At 45.2% G+C, this 25,407-nt stretch overlaps 1 protein-coding gene across 1 annotated transcript in view; it reads left to right on the forward strand.

Annotated features, from left to right (window-relative positions):
* Positions 1-25,407, forward strand: part of LOC122939448 (cytidine monophosphate-N-acetylneuraminic acid hydroxylase-like) — a 239,859-nt gene that overhangs the window by 143,638 nt on the left and 70,814 nt on the right. The window contains exons 10-11 of the mRNA XM_044295519.1: positions 15,357-15,497; positions 19,398-19,572. Of these exons, the coding sequence (XP_044151454.1) occupies positions 15,357-15,497; positions 19,398-19,572 (316 nt within the window). The remainder of the gene's footprint in view (positions 1-15,356; positions 15,498-19,397; positions 19,573-25,407) is intronic.

The raw sequence follows: 25,407 nt of genomic DNA on the forward strand, positions 1-25,407 counted from the left end.
GACGCCCAGGAAGGGAGATATTTAAGGCCTGAGATTTACTCATATTTATCTTAAAGTTGGAGACCCTGCCAAAATCGTGGAATAAGAGCTCGACTACTGGGAGGACGGGGTCAGTCAGTAGCAGCAATAAGACATCTGCGTACGCTGCTGCCTTATGTTCCCTGCCCCCACAAAACAATCTCTTCAATTCGAGAGTCATTCCTGATTCTAGTTAGCAATGTCTCCATTGTCTCTTGCTAAGACAAAAAGGGGAGACAATGGACACCCCTGTCTAGTGCCGTTGGAGATATGGAATTCAGGCGACAGCGTATCATTCACCATTACTCTGGCAGTAGGATCTTGGTACATAGTGAAGACTGCATCGACAAAGGTCGACGGGAGACCAAATGCCCGTAGGGAGGATCTGAGAAACAACAAGTCAACACCCGGTTGAATGCCTTCTCCGCGTCTGTACTTAATAGAATCAGTGGCCTGGCTGTTTGCTTTGCGTGTGTTATAAGTTGAATTACTCTGTATATATTGTCTTTACCTTCCCTACCCATAACAAATCCCACCTGGTCTGGGGAGATGAGAGAGGGAAGGATCCCTTGTAGTCTTCTCGCCAATATTTTCGCCAATATTTTAAGGTCAACATTCAGCAATGATATAGGTCTATAATTGCCGCACAGGGCCTTCCTTATGTATAATGGATATTTGGGCCATCAACATTTGTTTGTGAAATGGGACGCCTTCTAGTTGTATAAATGTTTTATGATCAGCTAAGAGGGTGTCTGTGAAATTGCTGTAGTAAAAGGATGTCAAGCCATCCGGGCCAGGGCATTTGTTTTTGGGAGTAGAGGAAATTGTGTCTCAGATTTCCTGGATAGAGATCTCAGAACTTAACTGTTGGGACTGTGTTAGAACTGTGTTGGATTAATTTGAGGGAGAGATAGCGTTGAGAGGAAACCAGAGATAAGTTCCCCTTTAAGGCGAGGATCCAGAGTCTGTAGCTAAATTGTAGAGTGCTTTGTAGTAGTCACTGAATTCTTTGGCCATGTCTTCAGTTTTATGTAGTAAGGTACCTGAGGAGTTTCTAACTAGTAATAAATTATTTGTTTTTCCTTGCCTTGATCTGTGCCAGCATGAACCTGGACAGTTTATCGCCTTGGGCATAGTGTTTAACCTTTGCATATAGGTATGCTTTGTCAGAACCCAAGTTAAGAATGTTCTTAAGATCTCCTCGGAGGGAAATTAACTCTGCCAAATGGGATGCTTGAAGTGATCTCTTGTGCAGACACTCCAGGCATGAAATTTTTTGTTGTAAGTCCAGGATAGCTTTAGATCTATGTTTATTAATATACGCTGCAAGGGAGATAAATTCTCCTCTGATGTGCACTTTGTGTCCTTCCCAGAGCGTCTGCACAGAGACCCTGCCATCATCATTCAGTTTGAAGAACTTCTCCAAATAGGTCCTGATTTTCTGAGTTCTTATAAGAGAGTAATTCAGTCTCCAACACCGTTGGGTAGGAGGTGACAGGGGGAATGTGTATATCAGTTCCACTATGGAGTGATCCGAGAAAACTGGAGTCTTAATATCTGAGAAGCTATAATTTTGTATGTGATTGCTAGGGATAGATATATTGTCAATGCTTTGGTACGAGTTGTGAGGGGCGGAATAATGTGTATAGTCTTTGTCAATGGGGTGAAATGATCTCCAGGAGTCTATTAGGTGAAGGGAGCCTTTTTAGTTTTGCTAATGCTTGGTAACGGATAGTTGACTTGTTACTGGAGGTATCTATGAGTGGTTTGAGAGCTACATTAAAATCTCCTCCCAGAAGTAGGGTCCCTTCGGCGAAATTCAAGAGTTTTTTCAGGGTTGTGACAAGCCAAGGGATTTGCGTCCTTTTGGGGGCATACACGTTTCCTATCGTGAATATGGCATTATTTAGCTTCCCTTTGATAAAAAAGGTAACGTGCTTTAGGGTCTATAGACTTGTCTAGTAAAGTGAAGGAGACCTGTTTACTGAGACCAATTACTCACTCTTCTAGACGCGCCACTATCTGAGCTAACATGGAACCAGGTAGGGAAGTGCAGTTTAACCATGCTGAGAATTTTTTTTATTTTTAAAGTGTGTTTCCTGTAACAGGAAGATATCTGATTTAATCTTTTTAAGAAAGCACAATACCTGTCCTCTCTTAGAGGGGGAGTTCAGTCCTCTCACATTGTAAGAAGTAACTATAAACCTAGTCAAACCTAGAAGGAGGGGGAGAAGCAAGGGAAAAAAGGGGAAGGAGGGACAAAAAAGACAAACATAAAACAATTGCAATAAGTCAACCAAAGGGTAACAATCATCTGGCAAAGGTGTGACAAATATAACATTAATGCAAAATAGCGAGTAAAATGAACCTGGCACCATAGAGGTGCAGAATTAAGGAGATTAGCCAGGAGCATTGTATTTTCAGGTGCTCTGGCTAACAAGACCCAACATGGTTAATTCACATGTACCGCATGACTAAGGTTCTGCAGAAAGAAAAAGTGTAGAATGTACAGAACAGGTGGAGAAAACCAAGGCAATTGGAGTGGTTGCAGTATGTAGCAAGGCTGTGAGAATGGCAGTAGGATAAGTTGCCTAGAGGGAGTCAGGCTAAAGACGGTGGCGACCTAGAAAAAGGTGAAGTGTCAGAAGAGCCCAATAGTATGTGAACTGATAGTTTGAGCAAAAGGATAGGTAATCTGTCCGGCTTGACAGTGTTCTTGGGAGAATCCCTCCCGTGGAGGTAAGGGGAAAAAAAGGAGAAAGTAATGCGTAGAAGAGCTGAGCACAGTACAGGAGTGTACAAGACAAAACAGATTTAGGCCTCATGCACACGGACGTTTTTTTTGCGGTCCGCAAAAACTGTTTCCGTTGTTCCGTGATCCGTGTCCGTTTTTTTCCTCCGTGGGTCTTCCTTAATTATATATATATATATATATATATATATATATATATATATATATAATTTTTGGAGGATGCACGGACATAAAAAATGAACAAAAAAATCAAAGTCAAGTTTGCCTTTGAAATGATAGGAAAAAACGGACACGGATCACGGACGCGGATGACAATCTTGTGTGCATCCGTGATTTTTCACGGACCCTTTGATTTGAATGGGCCCGTGAAAAAAATTGGACAGGTCTTATTTTTTTTCACGGACTGGAAACATGGATCACGGACGCGGTGCATTTTCCGATTTTTCCACGGACCCATTGAAAGTCAATGGGTCCTCGGATAAAAACGGAAAACGAAACAACGGCCGAGGATGCACACAACGGTCGTGTGCATGAGGCCTAACACAAGTCTCTGAATTATTAGAGTATCAAATTAGATAATGTCCAGAGTAGCGCTGGATCATGGGGTTCATCCTGCTTTCTCCCTGGACTTCTCAGAGCACCCGCGCGTCACTTCCTCCCAGGGAGCTGGAGATGCTACACTTGGCAGATTATCCAGTTCTTTAAGCACTGCCCAATCAGGGATCTGTAGATCTGGCAGTTCTAGAGCCTTGTATACTCCGGGGAGATCTGCCACTGATTTAACAAGAAATTGTCTATTTCCGGAAGAAAACATAAGGCCAAAAGGGAACCTCCAGCTATACGGAATGTTCACAGCGCAGAGGGCTTCTGTCAAAGGTTTAAGGATTCTCCATTTTTGTAGTGTTTGCGGAGACAAGTCCTGAAAAACCTGTATATGGGAGCTCTCAAACTCACTTTGTAGTTCAGGAGACGGCATACAACATCCCTTGGAGGTTCTGAATACTTTGGTTTTCTCCTTAGAGCTCTATGCACCCGCTCTATTACAATGTCTTCATTATACGAGTCGCTTAGGATATTGCGGAAAATTTGGAGCACTGTGGAGTGTAGAGCTGCAGGAGTTACGGATTCTGGTATCCCTTTTTCCGCAGATTGTTCCTACGGCTCCTATTTTCTTGGTCTTCTAAAGCATCAAAGGCCGCATTAAGATAGTTTTGACAAGATTACATTGTGGACGAGACCGCAGTGCTAAAATCACATACAGCGGCGTAAGACATTTCAAGTTGCTCCACTCTAGACCCTATATGTTTCACATCTTATTTGATATCCTGTAGGTCTTTGGAGAGGGGATCTAGAGCTTTAGCCAATGCTTTGTCCAGAGACTTCTGGAGGAAGGATTGGGAGATGGGAAGAGAGTCTTGACTGGGTTGAATGTCAATGTCCAAGATTAGCTGTCCCCATACCAGCCAAGTTATCATTAGCACTATGCTCCGTCCCTCCCCCCTCTTTCTCCACTTTCTCCATCCTGTACCCCAAAACCAACAACTTTTCCCACCCAAAAATTCTTATACAGCTACATCAATACAAAAATAAAAAAAAGCTATTGCTTCACAATAGTAAAACAACGCATCACAACAGGCAGATCTATCCTTTTTTCTCTTACTGTGTAACAATGCAAGTTCACTCTCATTCTAATCTTTTGCCTTGTTTCACCAACTTAAAGAAACCCAGTAGGACACCTGATATATACAAATAAAGGAGTTAAATCAAGTATTAAAGTAATAACTATCTCGAGAGCTCCTTGTGACAATATTGTGGGAGCTGTTTAGTTGCAATGGCAGCTGACAGACTTCTGAAGGTTCCCAGACCTGCCATAGGAAATTTCTTATCAAGCCCTTAATAGGAACACATTGATTTTCCCATAGACTGCACTGGCAGACCATTACAGTGTATTGTATAAGCCATCTACTGATTGCATGTTCAAGTCCCTAGGGGGAATAGGAAAAAAGTTTAAAGGGAACCTGTCACCTCCAAAAACCATCCTAAGCCGCCAGCAGTACCTGAGAGTAGCCAGCAGCGTGTTTCCGACGATCGTTTTCTTCCTGAAGGCAATGAAGCAAAAGCTCAGAAAACGTTCTTTTATCCCCTGCCCGTGTGATTTTCTAGTCATGCTTGTCATAGGCGAAGAGACAGGGAAGGGGCCGCTGCCCCCTTGACTTCAAGCATGACTAGAAAATCACGCGGGCAGGGGATAAAAGAACGTTTTCTGAGCTTTTGCTTCATCTGCCTTCAGGAAGAAAGCGATCGTCTGAAACCCGCTGCTGGCTACTCTCAGGTACTGCTGGTGACTTGGGATTATTTTTGAAGGTGATAGGTTCCCTTTAAAATATTGAAAGTACACTACCATCAACATTTATATTCAATATATTTTTTACATTTTATTATATATTTATATTATATATTTATCCGTTTTTTTTAATGAACAATGATTGAATGGCTTTCTCCATATAATTTATGAAGTGACTCAATGTATTCTACTTCCTGTCTTGGCCTTTAACTTCCTCCTCTGTTTGGACATTCAGCACAGCAGCCTTGCACGATTTCCTCAGTCAGACCATTCACTGTGACCAGAGAGAAATGTGATGTGATTCAATTAAAGAACCACACACATTACATTGATTAACACAATGCTCTTACGTAGGCATCTTTTTCTAGACCTATCCTGAGAACAATACTGTGGTCATACTGTCACCCTAATTCTACCAATCTACTATTTTTACTATGAGATGACATCTTCAGTTGCAGTAGCAGTAAACTAACAATGGGTTCCCTATCTCTCTGTAATGACTGCTACAGAAGTAATGGCATAATGCTGACAAAATATAAAAGAAAAACTGCCAAAAATAAAAAAAAGTCTTCTATGCATATTAAGTTTAAAAAAATAAACTGATGGAAGTTTCCCATTGTTAAAAAAATGAAAAACTCTAATCATCTGCTTTCCCAAATGTAAAAATAAAAATTACGGTAACAAAAAAAATGTAAAAATCACTGGTATACCCATATCCCCAAATGCCCAAACTAGCAACATATAAAAGTATTTAACTTATATACTAAAATCTATAATGGAAAATAAAAAATGTACAAATCATCTACATTTTTTTAATGCTTTTTTGAATAAAAAGTGATCAAAAAGTCATACATACTCTGAAAGCAGTATGAAAAAAAAACTACAGCTCACCCTGCAAGAAAAAGGCCCTTACACACCTCTTTAGGCAGAAATATAAAAATGTTATGAGTGTCAGAATATGGCACAGTAAAGAAATGTATTTTTCAAGTTTTCGTTTTTTTTAAAACATAACCACTTTCTTTTCCGTCCTGCATAACAGAAACCAGAAGGATCCGTTATGCTTGCCCATAGACCTCTATTAGGAAGGATCAAAACGGAATGCCTGTAAAGGTTTCCATTTTGAATTCCGACTTATGAATTCCATTATAACCATGTTATAACTGAAAGCAGAATTCATAATGCTAATGTGAACCCGCTCTTATATCTATTTGGAAAGGGAGTGATTTTAATTTTTAATATAGTTGAGCTTTTTTATTATACATTTTTTAAATGGTTTTTATTTATATATATTTTTTGTTATTTTTAGTCCTCTTAGAAGACTTGAACATGAAATACTTTGATCGCCTATACTAGTGATGGCTTACCTCCGGCACTCCAGCTGTGGTGAAACTACTACTCCCAGCAAGCTCCATTCATTTCTGTGGAGTTCTGAGAACAGCCAAGCAAGTGTGAATCTTGGGAGTTGTAGTTTTACCTCAGCTGGAGTGCCGTCGGTTAGCCATAAGAGGACCATAGATTTCAATAGTATACTATTGCAGTATATGGGATTTTACTGGCATCCTGGTAGGCCCTGCTCCAGGTACTTGGAGGAAATTTGTATATTTTTACCACCAGTTAAAAACAGATAGCAACACATATCTTTTTTTCTAATCTCTTTTTACTTTCTGATTGTTTTATTCTATTTCCTGAACGTGATTATAGGGGAAGCGATCTTTGCAGAACTGTTATTAACAATATTCAGAGATATGATTTACAGCAGTCACGTGGGCCATAGACACAATAGTCTGAAGGGGACTTCACTTCTATAGGAGAGTTTTTAAGGCATTGTCTGTGACCTGTGGAGAGTTTTAGTTTACAATTTCCCATATATATATTAAGGCTGTTCACAGCCTGTAATTGTGGGAGGGGCGGAGGCTTATAAATCCTCCAAGCCTCCCCCCTCTCATTGCGGGCTCTTGCGGTGCTTATCGTTCTTCCGCCCGTCCTGCGTCGTCACTTCCGGTTCCGGGTAAGTCTCCGCGCCACCACCTGACTGCAGGTCCACACAGGCACCAGCATCGCTGCCACCATCGCAGCTCCTCACCCTCCGGGACTCCCGCCCACCACCATCGTCAGGAGAGGCGCCCCGCCGGCTCCTTTTTCGGCCGGCCGCCCCGCATCGAGTGGGACCAGTCCCGCTCTCTGCACAACGCCTGGTGCGGCTGCCGGCACTCCGGGTGACACCCTCCCTCCACCTCCGGCTCCCTCCCCCCTCCTGCCCCGGCATACGCAAAGTTCCTTCTCCGGCAGAGGGAGGAGAGGCCAGAGGAGTACGGTTCTCACCTCCTTTTCCCTTTTTTGTGTTCCTCCACCCCAGTCTCTGGTCCCAAGACCTCCAAACCGCCTCCGGGTTTCAACCTTGCAAAAAAAAAAAAAACAAAGAGCAAACTCAAGCCTGAAAAATCGCCACTCCAGGTCCGTATCTGCACCAGTTACACTTTCTCGCGTCACAAGCTGAGACCAGAGGGGGAGGGGAAAAAAAAAAAAAAAAAAAAGTCAATGAAGGAAAGGGGGAGGGGAAATCGTCATTGGTTTTTTTTTTTGGTGTTCACCATTTCATCTTCTGGTTGTCTTCCATAAACCGTTCAGGTAATCGGGTTCTTCAGCGACTCCGGTTCCCAGCGGCGGTACCCTCGCTGTCATCTTCCCCGTCGTTTTTCGCCATCTGCCACGGTAAGTCGATCATTTCCGATTCACAGCCTCATCATACGTGTTTTTTCTTCTCATTCAGCGTTTGTCACGTAGGCCTTTGTCCGTGTTTGTCACGTCACCCTCCAGTCCGTGTTACACGTCATCCTGTCTTCATCTCAGCTACTATATCATTCTCATCTCACCCCTGTCCAGCTGTTAGGTCCCCTGGAACTTCTGCGTTCCATCTCGTCTCCCCACCTTCCAGTCCATTCCAGGTCTTTCCCTATCCTCACGCTCCGTCTTACGTCCCGCACAGGCTCACTCTCCTCTGTTCCTTCCTCCTTCCCATTCCTTTCACTCATTTTCCGCCTGCTCACTCCCTTCATTCACGTCTTTCGCGCCTGTTACTCCATTCAGGCTTCCTTTTCCACGTTCCACGCCTGTCCTCGTTACTCAGGCCTCCTTTCGAACATGTTTCCACGCCTGTTTACGTTACTCAGGCCTCCTTTCGCACATATTTCCACGCCTGTTTACGTTACTCAGGCCTCCTTTCGTATATGTTTTCACGCCTGTTTACGTTACTCAGGCCTCCTTTCCGTACATGTTTTCACGCCTGTTTACGTTACTCAGGCCTCCTTTCCGTACATGTTTCACGCCTGTTTACGTTATTCAGGCCTCCTTTCGTATATGTTTTCACGCCTGTTTACGTTACTCAGGCCTCCTTTCCGTACATGTTTTCACGCCTGTTTACGTTACTCAGGCCTCCTTTTCGTACATATTTTCACGCCTGTTTACGTTACTCAGGCCTCCTTTTCGTACATATTTTCACGCCTGTTTACGTTACTCAGGCCTCCTTTTCATACTCGTTACACCTGTCAAGTTTCTCAGGTCTCCTTTTGTACACGTTTTCACACCTGTCACTTTACTCAGGACTCCTTTTGTTCATGGTTTCACACCTGTTCATGTCACTCAGGCCTCCTTTTCGTACATGTTTTCTCGCCTGTCACGTTACTCAGGCTTCATTTCATTACAACTCACGCCTGTTTACGTTACTCAGGCTTCCGTCTCGTTCATGTTTCTCGCCTGTTTACGTTACTCAGGCCTCCTTCTCCTTCACGTCTCACGCCCGCGCACGCCACCCAGGCCTCCCCCACGTCCAAAGGTCCTTCCTCCACTCCTCCAGGCGCCACGTCTGCCACCTCATCAGCCTCGCCGCCATACTTCACGCCGTCCCGTCATTCAGGCCCTATTTCTAAATCCATCCCCGTCTCCCTGTCAGTTCGTCCTTCAATCCACGATCCAGGCCTCGCTCAGTCACGTCCTGAAGGTTCGCGCACCTTCTTCTGTCTCAGGTTACAGGATCGTCCTGTTCCACACCGCTCGGAGAAGCCTCTCCAACTGGGCTCGACCCCTCACCCCTCCACTCTACTTCTACCTTCAGCCACCCACTTACTTGTCACGTTTTTTTCAAAGCTCGATCGCGGTCCTTTCCTACGGAACTGAATTTTCCCAAGACTGGTTTCAAATCCAGGAGCTTAAAACCATCAGGTATGTCAATCTCTTAAACCTCGGGCACACGCAGTGACATAGCTCATCTCACCTCCCTTCCGGGTCTTCTCAACAAATCACTGAATCCACAACACTCGCACGATTCCTGGGTCAATCCTTCAGCAGTAACTGTAATCCTTCCAAATTCCAGCATGTCTCATCTGGACAATATGGGGGAGACTTCGTCTATTCCGGAGACCCTTGCCTCAGAGCTCGCCAGCGTTACTTCTCTCAGGAACTGGACCATCCCTAGAATAATCGCCGAGCTCAACAAGAGAGGGATACCTTACCCGGCCTCCGCCAGAAAGGCGGAATTATTCAGACTCTTGATGTCCGGCTCATCATCCCCACCCAGGGAGAACGTGTCAATGGCTACCATCCAACTGTCATTGACTCAGTTACATGCCACCCTCAACAACTTGTCCTCTTCGGTCCTGGACGTCCAAAATAGACTGTCAGCCGTGGAATCCAGGCACCTGGCAGTCACCCCTCCAGAGCATCCTTCCGTTCCTGCTCCCCCACCTCAGTCCACCTCCCCAGGTAGGGTTTCCAGCCTCCCCGAGATAGCTCCAGCCCACTTCCTCACAGACAACATAAAAAAAGACATCCTGGAGGGCAAAGACGTTAACTTAGCCGCCATCTTGATAGCCACCCACGACATCGTAGAAAACAAGACAATCGCGTGCGAAAACATCTCAATTGTCCTTAAATCCAGGGACGCCCGACTGAACAAAAAACTCACCATTCCCGAGTTTGTCCTGGCTTTTAGCCTCTTCAGGGATATAGTCTGCTCTGCCCACCCCGAAAGAAGAGAGGAGTTGGACCTGTACATGTATAGAGTCACCGACCTGGGGTACAAATACGGCGGATCCGCATTCTACGACTACCACCGCTCCTTCTCAGCCAAAGCCGCCGCAGCGCTGGCTCAGTTCCAGCGGGTCACCAATTGGGCGTGTCTGGACATGGAGCTTTTCTGCCGGCACTTCGCCGGTTTGAGAGCTCCAGCCTGCAGCTCCTGCCAGTCCATCCTCCACACCTCCGATTGGTGTCCCTCCATCGGCCAACCAGCGGCTCCAAGCAGACCCACGCCCGGCCCCTCCGGCACCCAAGTTAGACACAGCAACACCGATAAATTGGGCCGCCCCATCATTTTCTTAGGCAACAGCCAAATCTGTAACAACTACAACCTAGCCTCCTGTAACTATAATCAGTGCAGGGCCCTACATGTCTGTTCCTCCTGCTTCCGGGCTCACCCCATCTCAGTATGCCCACAAAGAATGGCCAAGCACAAGTGACTAAGCGGGGTCAACGTGGAGCTTCTGGGCAGGTTGCTCCAGAACCACCACAGCCCCGATCAGGTTGATTTTTTGCTTTCAGGTTTCAGCAAGGGCTTCCACACGGGTCTCATCGCCCTTCCCCAGTCCACCTGGGAGGGTCCTAATTTACTGTCCGCACTTCAGGATGCCGACGCGGTGGATTCCCTCATTCAGTCGGAAGTAGAGAAGGGTTTCCTTATCGGCCCCTTCCCTTACGTTCCTTTCGACTCCTGGAGGATTAACCCCGTCGGCATCGTTACCAAGAAATTCTCCAATAAAAAACGATTGATTTACGACCTGTCCGCGCCTCATGGTTCATACATCCCCAGCCTAAACTCCCTGATTCCGTCGGAAGAGTTCTCCATGAAATATTCCTCACTCCAGGAAGCCATTTCCCTCATTCTGTTAGCAGGCAAAGGAGCTTGGTTGTCTAAAGCAGACATAGCCGACGCGTTCAAGCTATTACCCATCGATCCCCAGCTCTGGAAATTCCATGGCATCAAATGGCAGGACAGTTACTATTTTGCTACCCGTTTAACTTTTGGTTCAAAAAGCAGTCCCTGGCTGTTTGACCGGTTTGCCCAAGCCCTCCACTGGATCTTGGTCAATCGCTGCAAATGTCCAATGGCACTACACTATCTCGATGATTTCCTCCTGATCGAACCCCCCAGTGTTAAACCATGCAAACTTAGTAACTTCCTGCGCATTCTCAAAGATCTCCAGGTTCCGGTAGCCCCGTCCAAAATAGAGGGACCCGCCACGGTGGTCACCTTTCTCGGTGTCGTGCTCGACACAGAGAAAATGGAAGCCAGACTACCAGCCGATAAGCTTCTCAAAATCAGGTCAATCATCACACAGTTCACGGGCTCCCACGTCCTCACCAAACGAGAGCTACAGTCGCTCCTTGGCATGTTAAACTTCGCCACAAGGATCATGCCCCAAGGGAAAGCTTTCATGTCCGGGCTTCTAGATCTGTTACCTTCAGCTCCTGAGCAGGACTCCACGGTGTTCTTGGATGCCCAGGCAACGGCTGACTTGACCATGTGGAGTTCCTTCATTACCCACTGGAACGGGGTTTCCCTGTTTATTCCCCAATGGAGTCCCGATTTCCCCATGGTCTTTTCAGATGCCGCAGCATCCAGAGGTTTTGCGGCCATTTACAACACACAGTGGTTCGCCGCACCATGGCCCGCCGCGATTTCCTCCTTACCCGACTTCCTCAGATCTTCTCCTCTACTGGAGATCTACCCTATCGTGGCGGCTGCTCAGGTTTGGGGTAATCAATGGGCAGATTCCCCAGTTGCTTTCATCACAGATAACCAATCAGTGGTAGATATCCTCAGTAAAGGGCGCTCCAAATGTCCTCACATCATGTCCTTCGTTCGCAGGCTAGTATGGCTATCCTTACGCCACAATTTCCACATTTCAGCCAGGCACATCCCGGGCATTCGTAACACCGCCGCTGATGCATTGTCCCGTTTTAACCTTGATCATTTCTTCCAGATCATGCCAGAGGCGGAACCAACGAGTCTGTTGCCTCCGGATTACCACACCCTTCGAATGGATTAGGACATTTCATTTCCACTGCAAAGTCCCTCATGCTCAGCTCTCTTTCCGCCAACACGACCAGGAACTACAGGACCGGTTGGAACATCTATAAACAATTTTCCCATCTCCATCCTAGAACCAACACAGATAAGTCCACATATTTAATAGCCTTTCTCGCATATTGTCACACGCACCTCAAGCTATCCTACAACTCCATTAAACTGTATTTGTCAGGGGTTCAGCACCACTCCATGCTGAGAGACCCAGGTAGCAAGTCAGCCTTCACGTCCCCAGTAGTCAAGGCCACCCTTAGGGGCATCCTCAGGAACAGCCGGAGCAGCACGCCCAGCAGGCAACCCGTGTCTGGGGAGCTGTTCAGAAAGCTCTCAGATTCATTAGACGGTTTTCCTTTTGGCCTTCTTCCTTCCACGGTCATTAAAGCCGCAATGTATCTGAGTTTTTATGGCTTCTTGCGCCCGGGAGAATTCACCATAGGGTCATCCAAAACCAAAGGTTTAACCAAAAGCCAGTTAATTCGTCACCCAGATCACCTCGTACTAAACCTACCATCCACCAAAACATCGCAATCCGGGCCGCCCGTCCAAATCAAATTCTTCCAAACCTTCAATAAGTGGTGCCCGGTCCAGACTCTCAACAAGCTATTGGCCCTGCTGGCACATTCCTCCAAGAACGAACCACTCCTACCGTTCAAAGGCACATTTCTCACCACGGCCCGGTTCATCCATCATATTCGCATCCTGGCCACGGGGTTGGGCCACGATCCCAAAACCATATCGGGTCACTCCTTCCGCATAGGTGCCGCTTCAGCAGCATCAAAACACAACGTCCCGTGCCACATCATCCGGAAAATGGGCCGCTGGAAGTCCTCCTGCTTCACCCGTTACATTCCCAATCCGCACAAAGAAATCTCCGACGCTTTCTGTAACCTCGTGTTGTAATTTCAATAAACATCAATTCTTCCTAACCGTCTCTTTTGCCCCCTTATAGGCCTACCCTCGGACATGGCTTCAGGCACACCTCAGGCCAGTTATGCCAGGTCACCATGGCCACGCAGCCACCATTCGTCCTCTCAACATCCGTAGCCTCGACCACAAATATTAAGGCTGTTCACAGCCTGTAATTGTGGGAGGGGCGGAGGCTTATAAATCCTCCAAGCCTCCCCCCTCTCATTGCGGGCTCTTGCGGTGCCCCACCCTCTTCCCTCCCTTCTCCTTAAGTTTCACCCGGGTAGGCCCCCTTATAGGCCTACCCTCGGACATGGCTTCAGGCACACCTCAGGCCAGTTATGCCAGGTCACCATGGCCACGCAGCCACCATTCGTCCTCTCAACATCCGTAGCCTCGACCACAAATATATATATACAGTACAGACCAAAAGTTTGGACACACCTTCTCATTCAAAGAGTTTTCTTTATTTTCATGACTATGAAAATTGTAGATTCACACTGAAGGCATCAACACTATGAATTAACACATGTGGAATTATATACATAACAAAAAAGTGTGAAACTGAAAATGTCACATTCTAGTTTCTTTAAAGTAGCCACCTTTTGCTTTGATTACTGCTTTGCACACTCTTGGCATTCTCTTGATGAGCTTCAAGAGGTAGTCATCTGAAATGGTTTTCACTTCGCAGGTGTGCCCTGTCAGGTTTAATAAGTGGGATTTATTGCCTTCTAAATGGGGTTGGGACCATCAGTTGCATTGTGGAGAAGTCAGGAGGATACACAGCTGATAGTCCTACTGAATAGACTGTTAGAATTTGTATTATGGCAAGAAAAAAGCAGCTAAGAAGTAAAGAAAAACGAGTGGCCATCATTACTTTAAGAAATGAAGGTCAGTCAGTCCGAAAAATTGGGAAAAACGTTGAAAGTGTCCCCAAGTGCAGTCACAAAAACCATCAAGCGCTACAAAGAAACTGGCTCACATGTGGACTGCCCCAGGAAAGGAAGACCAAGAGTCACCTCTGCTGCGGAGGATAAGTTCATCCGAGTCACCAGCCTCAGAAATCGCAGGTTAACAGCAGCTCAGATTAGAAACCAGGTCAATGCCACACAGAGTTCTAGCGGCAGACACATTTCTAGAACAACTGTTAAGAGGAGACTGTGTGAATCAGGCCTTCATGGTAGAATATCTGCTAGAAAACCACTGCTAAGGACAGGCAACAAGCAGAAGAGACTTGTTTGGGCTAAAGAACACAAGGAATGGACATTAGACCAGTGGAAATCTGTGCTTTGGTCTGATGAGTCCAAATTTGAGATCTTTCGTCCAACCACCATGTCTTTGTGCGACGCAGAAAAGGTGAACGGATGGACTCTACATGCCTGGTTCCCATCGTGAAGCATGGAGCAGGAGGTGTGATGGTGTGGGGGTGTTTTGCTGGTGACACTGTTGGGGATTTATTCAAAATTGAAGGCATACAGAACCAGCATGGCTACCACAGCATCTTGCAGCGGCATGCTATTCCATCCGGTTTGCGTTTAGTTGGACCATCATTTATTTTTCAACAGGACAATGAGCCCAAACACACCTCCAGGCTGTGTAAGGGCTATTTGACCATGAAGGAGAGTGATGGGGTGCTGCGCCAGATGACCTGGCCTCCACAGTCACCAGACCTGAACCCAATCGAGATGGTTTGGGGTAAGTTGGACCGCAGAGTGAAGGCAAAGGGGCCAACAAGTGCTAAGCATCTCTGGGAACTCCTTCAAGACTGTTGGAAGACCATTTCAGGTGACTAGCTGTTGAGCTCATCAAGAGAATGCCAAGAGTGTGCAAAGCAGTAATCAAAGCAAAAGGTGGCTACTTTGAAGAACCTAGAATATGACATATTTTCAGTTGTTTCACACTTTTTTGTTATGTATATAATTCCACATGTGTTCATTCATAGTTTTGATGCCTTCAGTTTGAATCTACAGTTTTCATAGTCATGAAAATAAAGAAAACTCTTTGAATGAGAAGGTGTGTCCAAACTTTTGGTCTGTACTGTATAATGAGAGAGAGAAAGGATATACAGAATGTATGTGATATCTGTAATTGTGTAATTGTAATTCTGCCTGTGGTGATAATGAGATGACTGCTAAAAAGTGATTTAAGAAGTGGTGCTGCTTGCATATGAATACTGATCTGATTTTTCAAAACAGATACATTAAGGAAACCAACTTAAAGAATGATGCTGCAACACTAAATCAACTTATTAATAAAGTATCAAATGTGATTACATGGACCCCGAAGCCAGGAGACATACTGGATGTGGGGAGGTTACTGAAAGACCCAGCTGATAGGTGATTTTTATACTATTTTTATTTCTTTATATTACAAAGATTATCCAGCCTTATATAAAATGACCCTTAAAGAGGAGCTGTCAAGTTTCCTGACATGTCTGTTTTAGTAACTACTTACATTCAATTCAGAATTTTATTTTTATTTTTACATAACTTGTTTTGTGTCATTTTTGTTATTCCTACTAGAAGTTTATTAATTACTCTGAAACCTGCCATTACCAGTTGGAGGGTGTGTCCACACTGGCAGCACTGATTAGGCAATGTCAGACTGTGCCGCAACAAATCACCACTGGTAAAATCCAGTTGCAGATTCATTAATAAACTTCTAGTAGTAATAACTAAGGAACAAAACTACATAAAATTTTGTGAAAAGATTCTCCAGAATAGTTATTGCATGGAGAATAAAGTTATTTAGTAAACCATGACATGTCAGGTATGGTGAGAGGTCCTCTTTAGTCACTGTAAAGTGGACTTTCTGATATATATATAAAATATATTTAAATTAATCGCCAATTTGAAGACCTCTGTTTATTGTCAATGAACAGAAATAACCGATGGTTGAAAGCTTTGTGATCTAGTCCTGCTAACATATTGTATCAATGTATCATATCTGATATATCAAATAAATCATTCTGACCTTTATAATTGCCTTATATTTTCCATTAACAATAATGATCGGGTCCCCATCCCGATTGTCTCCTAGCAATGCTGCGTGAAAATCTCACCGCATCCGCACTTGCTTGCGGATGCTTGCGATTTTCACGCAGCCCCATTCACTTCTATGGGACCTGCACTGCGGCGGAGGCGCACTGAGGGAGTGCTGAGGAGGCGAGCCGAATCAACACAGGCGCGCGATTTTTGAAATGCTGACAGGGCCGGCCGGAGGAGGAGATCGCAGCTGGCCCTGTCAAGCAACAGGACGAGTGGGCGTTTTTTTGCGGTGGCTACCAGCAAGTAGCCGCCCTACTTGCTGGTAGAGTCCTTATTTACATATTATAAAAGTTCGTTTTTAGAAGAAACTGCTGAAGGAAAGTAAGTAGGAGCATTATATTTTCATATATCGCAGTATAAGGAATTTAACTAGCCCCCCCCCCCCCAAAAAATGACTTTAGTGGGGTGACAGAAGCCCTTTAACCTGAATAGCAGCTGTACAAATCTGGTAGTGGTAGCTGCATGTATTTTCACTGCAAGTAGGGGAGTTAGTATAGTATTAGCCCCCACCCCACCACTGGCCTCATATGTCAACATGCCCTGCCTCTGTGCTAGATACATGAGAGTTTCTATTCACTAACTTTTATTTACATAATACAATCAATTTTATTTATTTTTTTTCTAATAAAGAATGGTATACAAATCCTCAAAGGCTACATACGTGTATTCATGTGTTTTTTTTTTTTGGTTTTTTTTTTTACTTACTGATTTTTGTAACAATAAAACATAAGTCAAAACCGTATTACAAGAGATAACATGACAACAAACACAGATTGCCTAGTAAAGTTACAGCAGTATTGTCAGTGAAACTTTAGGCATCCCACACCTAGGCTCTAGTTGTGTATCAATCATTATGTAGGAAAATGTAGTTACAGAAATTGGAGAATAATGTATCCAGAGATAGAAAAGAAAAAAAAATTCAAACCGCAATGATCGCCTTGTAAGGATATCTCAAGTCCTGCATGATCTCAAAAATATGGACCATTTCTCCCACCACTCCACAGCCAAGACTACTTTACCACGTTGGGGAGATTAGTAGATTTCTCATGTTGGGCAAATGATGTCCTGGTTACTGTAAGTATATGGGATATGTCACATCAGCAATAGGCATGTTCTCCATTTTGTTTGGAATTGAAAGTTTGGAATTGATAAAACTGATTTTTTCAAATATCTTCAAGTGAGACATCTTCCTCCTGAGCCTCCCACGACCCTTTTCAAGATTTTTTTCCAACTCGATTCTACTTAAGAGAGGGCCGTCTAAAAGTTATCAGGCCATCCTATCAGTACATTTGCCAGAGTCATTGTCATTCCAATCTAAATGGGAATTGGATTTGAAACGCTCCTTTACTTTGGAGCAGTGGCGATATATATTTACGCTTAGTGTTGCCACATCCAAATGTATCAATCATTTGGAAGCTTCAAGTGAACTGCTATATAGGTGGTACTATACGCCATATCGGCTGTCCAAAAGAAATCAACAGACCTACCCTATTTGCTGACAATGTGCTAAAGAGGTTGGGACACTGATGCATGTCTGGTGGCACTGCTCTGGGCTGGAGAGCTTCTGGGAAAGAATAGCTAATTTGTTGAGACAAGTAATTGGTAATTGGGGGGCACTGAAGTGGCATTATTATGTAATATATTCATGTTTTAATGAACCACGTTTTTTGATATTTAGGGCTGGTTCACACAAACGTGTGAAGCCCGTGCTGTGGACCGCAAATTGTGGTCCGCAATGCACGGGCACCGTCCGTGGGGCAGCTGCATGGGGATCGTGGACCCATTCATGAATGGGTCCACGATCCCTCTGTTCCGCAAAAATATAAAGCATGTTCTATCTTTTTGCGGTGCAGAGGCACGGAACAGAACCCCTGGAAGCACTCCGTAGTACTTCCGTAGTGTTCCGTTCTGCACCGTTTCGCTTCTCCGGACTTGCGGATCTATTGAAATGAATGGGTCTGCATCCGTGAAGTGGAATGACCACAGAACGGTGCCCGTGTATTGCGGATCCGCAAATGCGGTGTGCAGTACGGCAACAGGCAGCACACATTCGTGTGAACTAAGCCCTTATACAAATCATAACTAGAATTAAATAACTATAAGATCCAACAACAGCAGCTACAGTAGTTCACTTGCTGCTGTTCTCCTTGTACTAGCATTTTTCTTAAATGTTTTTTTAAAACAAACAATGCTAATTACTAAACTTTAAGTGCAACATTAATTGCAAAACTAATAGACAGACCCTAAAGTTTATTGTTGGCAATGTTTAGATGGTCCTCCCTTGAAATTGATGCTTTATCTTCATCTGCCTGATTGGAGTTGGGAAGGAATTTTTATCATAAATCACTGAACAAAGGTGCACCACAATAATATGCGACTGACCATACTGGCTAGACACTCACGCTGATGTTAAAAGCTGAGACTTTAGCCAATATATTCCAGACTGGAACATATTGGAGACCTGCGCACCCCGTCAAGGTATCTCAGTGTGGCATAGATCCTACCGCTAAACTATCGTGTATGAACACAGTCTGATAGGTGCTGAGGACCGACTCACAGCCAAGCTCCTACATACCTCCATAGTAATATCACTAATACAATGAGAGGGAGGAGGAGGCTGCGAGCCTCACCTATAACAGGCCACGTGACACAGGCTACCAGGTGCACCAGAATGTTACCAATGATAAGCATTAGCACATTCAATACATGTAAAGAAAAATCACTGAATAAAGTGGCCTAAATGGGAGGAAATGCTCAACCCCAAACACTGTAGCATGTTTATAATCAAGGGAGCAATTCCTCCGCAAGTTATCCGTTGCTAACAATTGGTTTTATAGCTGGACTATAGAATCCCCAAACAGGTGCTCAGCTATAAAACCAATTGTTTGAGATTAGAAACTAAACATTTTGGCCATGGACTGTATCTGGTATTGCAGATCAGACCTCTTGACTTTAACGTTAAAATGTCTAAAACTATTAACTATTAAATTAAATCAATAAAAAGAAATAACCATAATTGTCACTATAATTTCTATATATGTTAGCATTTACTGTATGTCCGTGTCCTTATATTGCCCAGTGTTAATGTTTAACCATATTTCTGATTCTGCTGAGAGCAATTCTGAATTATATTGTAAACCTGCACATTACGAATAAATGCAAAAATATCAAGGTTATTTTTATTTTCAGAGACGGAATTGTTCAAATGCCTCCAGGAACAAAAATCTTTAAACAGTCTTGGGACTTTGATACATACCTAGATGCCATGTCCATTTCATCTAGAGATGAGATCTTCAGCTACCCATCATGGGTTATAGAATATTTCACCTGGGCTGGATTTAAAGGCTATAATCTTGTAGTCAGGGTAAGCACATAAAATAAAGTATGCCATTTACTAACACATTCATTACACTTGTTTATATGTTAAATGATCAAAATGCAGGCATATTTTCTATGAATATCAGCTATAACATTAAAACCTAATATTGTGTAGATCCGCCCCTTGCAGTAAACACTGCTCTGAGCAATTGAGGCATGGACTCCACAAGCCTCTGAATGTGCCCTGTGATGAGTGACACCACAACATTAGCAGTATATCCCCTATGTACTGTAAGTTGCAATGTGGGGCCTTCATAGATTTGACTTGTTTTTCCAGCACATCCCACAGATGCTCAATTATATTGAGAGCTGGGGAATTTAGAAGCCAAGTTAACACCTCAAACTGTTTGTTATGTTTCTCAAACCAAGCCTGAACAATTTTTACAGTGTGGCAACAGGTATTTTTCTGCTGAAAGAGGTCACTGTCATTAGAGAATACCATTGCTATGAAAGGTGTTCTTGGTCTCTGCAACAATGTTTAAGTAGGAGGAGATGGCAATGAATTATAATCTATTTGTCTCCTTTTTCCATCCCAGACATGTGATCCATAACACCCATTAGGGTGAGTTTTATTAGGATTAGAGATAAGCAAATTTTTAAAAAATTTGATTCGCCGGTTTGCCGAACTTTTTATTCGTGGCAAATTTAGTTAAAACTTTATAGTGGTGTAGAACACTGTGCCTTGCAGTAACACGCATAGGGAGTCTGCTTTTAGTAGTGAAATAATTCTGTGAGTCCGTATGACATGCAGATGACAGGTGTCACTCTTAGAATCACTGCACTCTTCACTTATTTGGGCAGTCAGGGGGCCAAAACTGACCAAATAACTCAAGTATGAACTTAGCCTTACAGGTTGATGTTAGCGCCAAGAAGGATTGCACTCCTTTTACTGATTCCATATACAGTAGATGTCTACAGAACCTATTCTATTAAACGTTTATACAAGTAGAGCCCCCTGACAGAGTGGAGAGGGTGTCAGCAGCAACTTTGATTGACGTCACTGATTATTTTGCCCTTCCTCTGATCCATCATAACAATAACCCACAAAAACTGATCCTGTCTGTTTAGCATCCGCCTTCGCTCGTTCAGCATTTGGTCAGTAATCCATCAGTATTGCTAATGCCCAAAAAAAAAACAGGAGTGGGTCCAAAACAGAGATGACACGTGAATGGAATATTTACATGTCTTCTGTGTTTTGTACTCACTCCTGCTTTTGGCTACCAAATCACAAGCCAATTCTGATGGGACTATACAGGCCTTACAGCTGCTACACAGACGGGATCCGTTGTGCATCTCATTTTTTTATTCCTTCTGACAGATCAGAAGAAGGGTCAAGTAAATGATGATGTCAGTCAGGCCGAAAGGCCAAATAGTGGCCCAGTCATGAAGTGGGGAGGGTAGGACCAGCATGAGAAGTCCTCAGAGTGGCCCTATGACATAGTGGTGAGGTGGAAGCAGCATCAGGAGGCCACAGAGCGGCACAATGACAGTGTGGAGGTGGCAGCAGCATGAGGAGACCACAGAGTGGCAAGGTGACATAGTGTGGAGGTGGCAGCAGCACCAGGAGGCCACAGAGTGGCAAGGTGACATAGTGTGGAGGTGGCAGCATCAGAAGACCACATAGTGGCAAGGTGACAGTGTGAAGGTGGCAACAGCAGCAGCACGAGGAGACCACAAAGTGGCAAGGTTACATAGTGTGGAGGTAGCAGCAGCACTAGAAGACCACAGCGTGGTAAGGTGACAGTGTGGAGGTGGCAGAAGCATGAGGTGACCACAGAGTGGCAAGGTGACATAGTTTGGAGGTGGCTGCAGCATGATGAGGCCACAGAGTGGCAAGGTGAAATGGTGTGGAGTTGGCAGCAGCATGAGACCACAGGGTGGCAAGTTTACATAGTGTGGAGTTGGCAGAAGCATCAGGAGGCCACAGAGTGGCAAGGTAACATAGTGTGGAGGTGGGTGGCAATACCAGTACTCACTGAAGATGGTGGGTGAAAATAGAGCACTTGGCATCAGATGTGTGGCAGCAGGCAGGTGACAGCATCAGAATAGTAGAATAGTTAAAGTAATAGAAATAGTAAAAGTGTTGGTGTGTGTCACAATGTAGGGGGAGGGGAGAAACACCAGAATGACAACAGAAGGAAAATGACCCGAAACTAGGCCACACGGCTAGGGAAAGGAAAAGGTCACCACCTAGGAAAACCCTAAATCTAGCCCTGACTACTGTCAGTATAAATAGACCCTAAAGGTGGGAATAGTCATACACCGGATACCTAGGCCTTAGATACCCTGAAAATGCCTAGGCGTAGTGACAGGGTCTGAGACCACTGGTTCCTTCCCAGATAAACAAACCCTCATCTCCCTAAGGCCTAGGAAACAATGAGCAAAAAGGAAAACAAAATACAAAGGGAGGTACACTTATCTTCAATAGAAAATGGATGAGCGGGAACACAGAAGAGGACAACACACCAGCTCTTCCAACTCCAGGCAGATAATATCAACTGCATGGTAGGAAGTGTGAGTCTAGACTAAATAGAGGAATAGTAATAACCACAAGTTACACCTGAAACAAGAAGTGTGATCATACCAACAACAACACTGCAAAGTGAAACAGAGAGTCTGTCAGATAACCTCAAGTGATGCAAGTCTCTCAGATCTTGTAACTACTCTCACGGGAGGGATCGTGACAGTGTGGCACCATGGAGGTTCTAATGTGATGCATCAGGCATTGGTGGGTGGAAATCCTGGCTGATCCCGCCCGCCGCACTAAACAACCGCTTTGATGCCCCACTACTGGCCGAGCAAGACAGCTTTTCCAGGGCAAACTCTGCTAGTTGCGGCCACAAATCCAGTTTGGCTGCCCAATAGTCCAGCAGATCTTAAACTTGGAGTGGCAGGATGCTGTCCAAGTATGCCACCACCTGCTGGTTCAGGTCATGCTCCAGATCTAGCTGCTGCTGCTGGTGAGTAGTTTTTTTACTAAGCGGGTGAAGAAAGCTGCTCATCAGCGACTCTAGACTCAAGTTGCTGCTGATGAAGCTGGAACTGTTCCTACCCCCACCCTGCCACAGCAGCCATGGCAGAGAAACGTGAGCGCAGAGATCCCCCCCGTTCAAACCTGCGTAATGATGGGCAATGGTGCAGATAGGCAGCGCCCAAATGACTAAATAGGATGTCTCTATAGTAGTACAGTTTGTTTCCCCTCACAGCGGGTGTAAAAAAGGCCCCCATTTTGGACGGGTAGCGAGGGTCCAACAAGGTGGAGAGCCATAAGTGATCCCTCTACCAAATGGTGACAATTCGGCTGTCACTACGCAAGCAAGTGAGCATGCAGAGGGACTCCCTGCCTCCATCTCCACTGCATACTGCTACGGTGTGTCTGGGTCCTCTGCCTCGTCTTCCTCATCGCCCTGTAGCTCCTCTGTCTGCTCCTGCTCTTCCTCTCCTGTCACCTATGTAGCAAAACCACCCATTTTGCTACACATTGCTTGTGCTCCAATATCCTCCTCCTCCAGTTCAGCCCCCACAGGGCTCATGTGGATGTGAGATCTAGGCGCCACGTCTCCAGTCCCCTGACCAGCCAGATTTACCAGCATCTGTTCTAGGATATGAATCAGTGGAATGACGTTGTTCATCTCGTAGTCCTGGTGACTGACAAATAACGTGGCCTCCTCAAAGGGCCTGAGCAATTGGCAAGTGTCACGCATGAGCTGCCAATTACTGACATCAAAGTTACACAGGGGAGTACTCCTGTCTAGAGTTGAGTGAACACCTGGATGTTCGGGTTCGAGAAGTTCGGCCGAACATCCCGGAAATGTTCGGGTTCGGGATCCGAACCCGATCCGAACTTCGTCCCGAACCCGAACCCCATTGAAGTCAATGGGGACCCGAACTTTTCGGCACTAAAAAGGCTGTAAAACAGCCCAGGAAAGAGCTAGAGGGCTGCAAAAGGCAGCAACATGTAGGTAATTCCCCTGCAAACAAATGTGGATAGGGAAATGAATTAAAATAAAAATTAAATAAATAAAAATTAACCAAAATCAATTGGAGAGAGGTTCCATAGCAGAGAATCTGGCTTCCCGTCACCCACCACTGGAACAGTCCATTCTCAGATATTTAGGCCCCGGCACCCAGGCAGAGGAGAGAGGTCCCGTAACAGAGAATCTGTCTTCATGTCAGCAGAGAATTAGTCTGCATGTCATAGCAGAGAATGAGGCTTCACGTCAGCCACCACTGCAACAGTCCATTGGCATATATTTAGGCCTAGCACACAGGCAGAGCAGAGAGGTCCCGTAACAGAGAATCTGGCTTCATGTCAGCAGAGAATCAGTCTGCATGTCATAGCAGAGAATGAGGCTTCACGTCACCCACCACTGCAACAGTCCATTGGCATATATTTAGGCCTAGCACACAGGCAGAGCAGAGAGGTCCCGTAACAGACAATCTGGCTTCATGTCAGCAGAGAATCAGTCTGCATGTCATAGCAGAGAATGAGGCTTCACGTCAGCCACCACTGCAACAGTCCATTGGCATATATTTAGGCCTAGCACACAGGCAGAGCAGAGAGGTCCCGTAACAGACAATCTGGCTTCATGTCAGCAGAGAATCAGTCTGCATGTCATAGCAGAGAATCAGGCTTCACGTCAGCCACCACTGCAACAGTCCATTGTCATAAATTTAGGCCCAGCACCCAGGCAGAGGAGAGAGGTCCCGTAACAGACAATCTGGCTTCATGTCAGCAGAGAATTAGTCTGCATGTCATAGCAGAGAATCAGGCTTCATGTCAGCCACCACTGCAACAGTCCATTGGCATATATTTAGGCCCAGCACCCAGGCAGAGGAGGGAGGTCCCGTAACAGAGAATCTGTCTTCATGTCAGCAGAGAATCAGTCTGCATGTCATAGCAGAGAATGAGGCTTCACGTCACCCACCACTGCAACAGTCCATTGGCATATATTTAGGCCTAGCACACAGGCAGAGCAGAGAGGTCCCGTAACAGACAATCTGGCTTCATGTCAGCAGAGAATCAGTCTGCATGTCATAGCAGAGAATCAGGCTTCACGTCAGCCACCACTGCAACAGTCCATTGGCATATATTTAGGCCTAGCACACAGGCAGAGCAGAGAGGTCCCGTAACAGACAATCTGGCTTCATGTCAGCAGAGAATCAGTCTGCATGTCATAGCAGAGAATGAGGCTTCACGTCAGCCACCACTGCAACAGTCCATTGGCATATATTTAGGCCCAGCACCCAGGCAGAGGAGGGAGGTCCCGTAACAGAGAATCTGTCTTCATGTCAGCAGAGAATCAGTCTGCATGTCATAGCAGAGAATGAGGCTTCACGTCACCCACCACTGCAACAGTCCATTGGCATATATTTAGGCCTAGCACACAGGCAGAGCAGAGAGGTCCCGTAACAGACAATCTGGCTTCATGTCAGCAGAGAATCAGTCTGCATGTCATAGCAGAGAATCAGGCTTCACGTCAGCCACCACTGCAACAGTCCATTGTCATAAATTTAGGCCCAGCACCCAGGCAGAGGAGAGAGGTCCCGTAACAGACAATCTGGCTTCATGTCAGCAGAGAATTAGTCTGCATGTCATAGCAGAGAATCAGGCTTCATGTCAGCCACCACTGCAACAGTCCATTGGCATATATTTAGGCCCAGCACCCAGGCAGAGGAGGGAGGTCCCGTAACAGAGAATCTGTCTTCATGTCAGCAGAGAATCAGTCTGCATGTCATAGCAGAGAATGAGGCTTCACGTCAGCCACCACTGCAACAGTCCATTGGCATATATTTAGGCCTAGCACACAGGCAGAGGAGA

The sequence above is a fragment of the Bufo gargarizans genome, chromosome 5 (assembly GCF_014858855.1).
Source record: "Bufo gargarizans isolate SCDJY-AF-19 chromosome 5, ASM1485885v1, whole genome shotgun sequence".
NCBI classification, from domain to species: domain Eukaryota; kingdom Metazoa; phylum Chordata; class Amphibia; order Anura; family Bufonidae; genus Bufo; species Bufo gargarizans.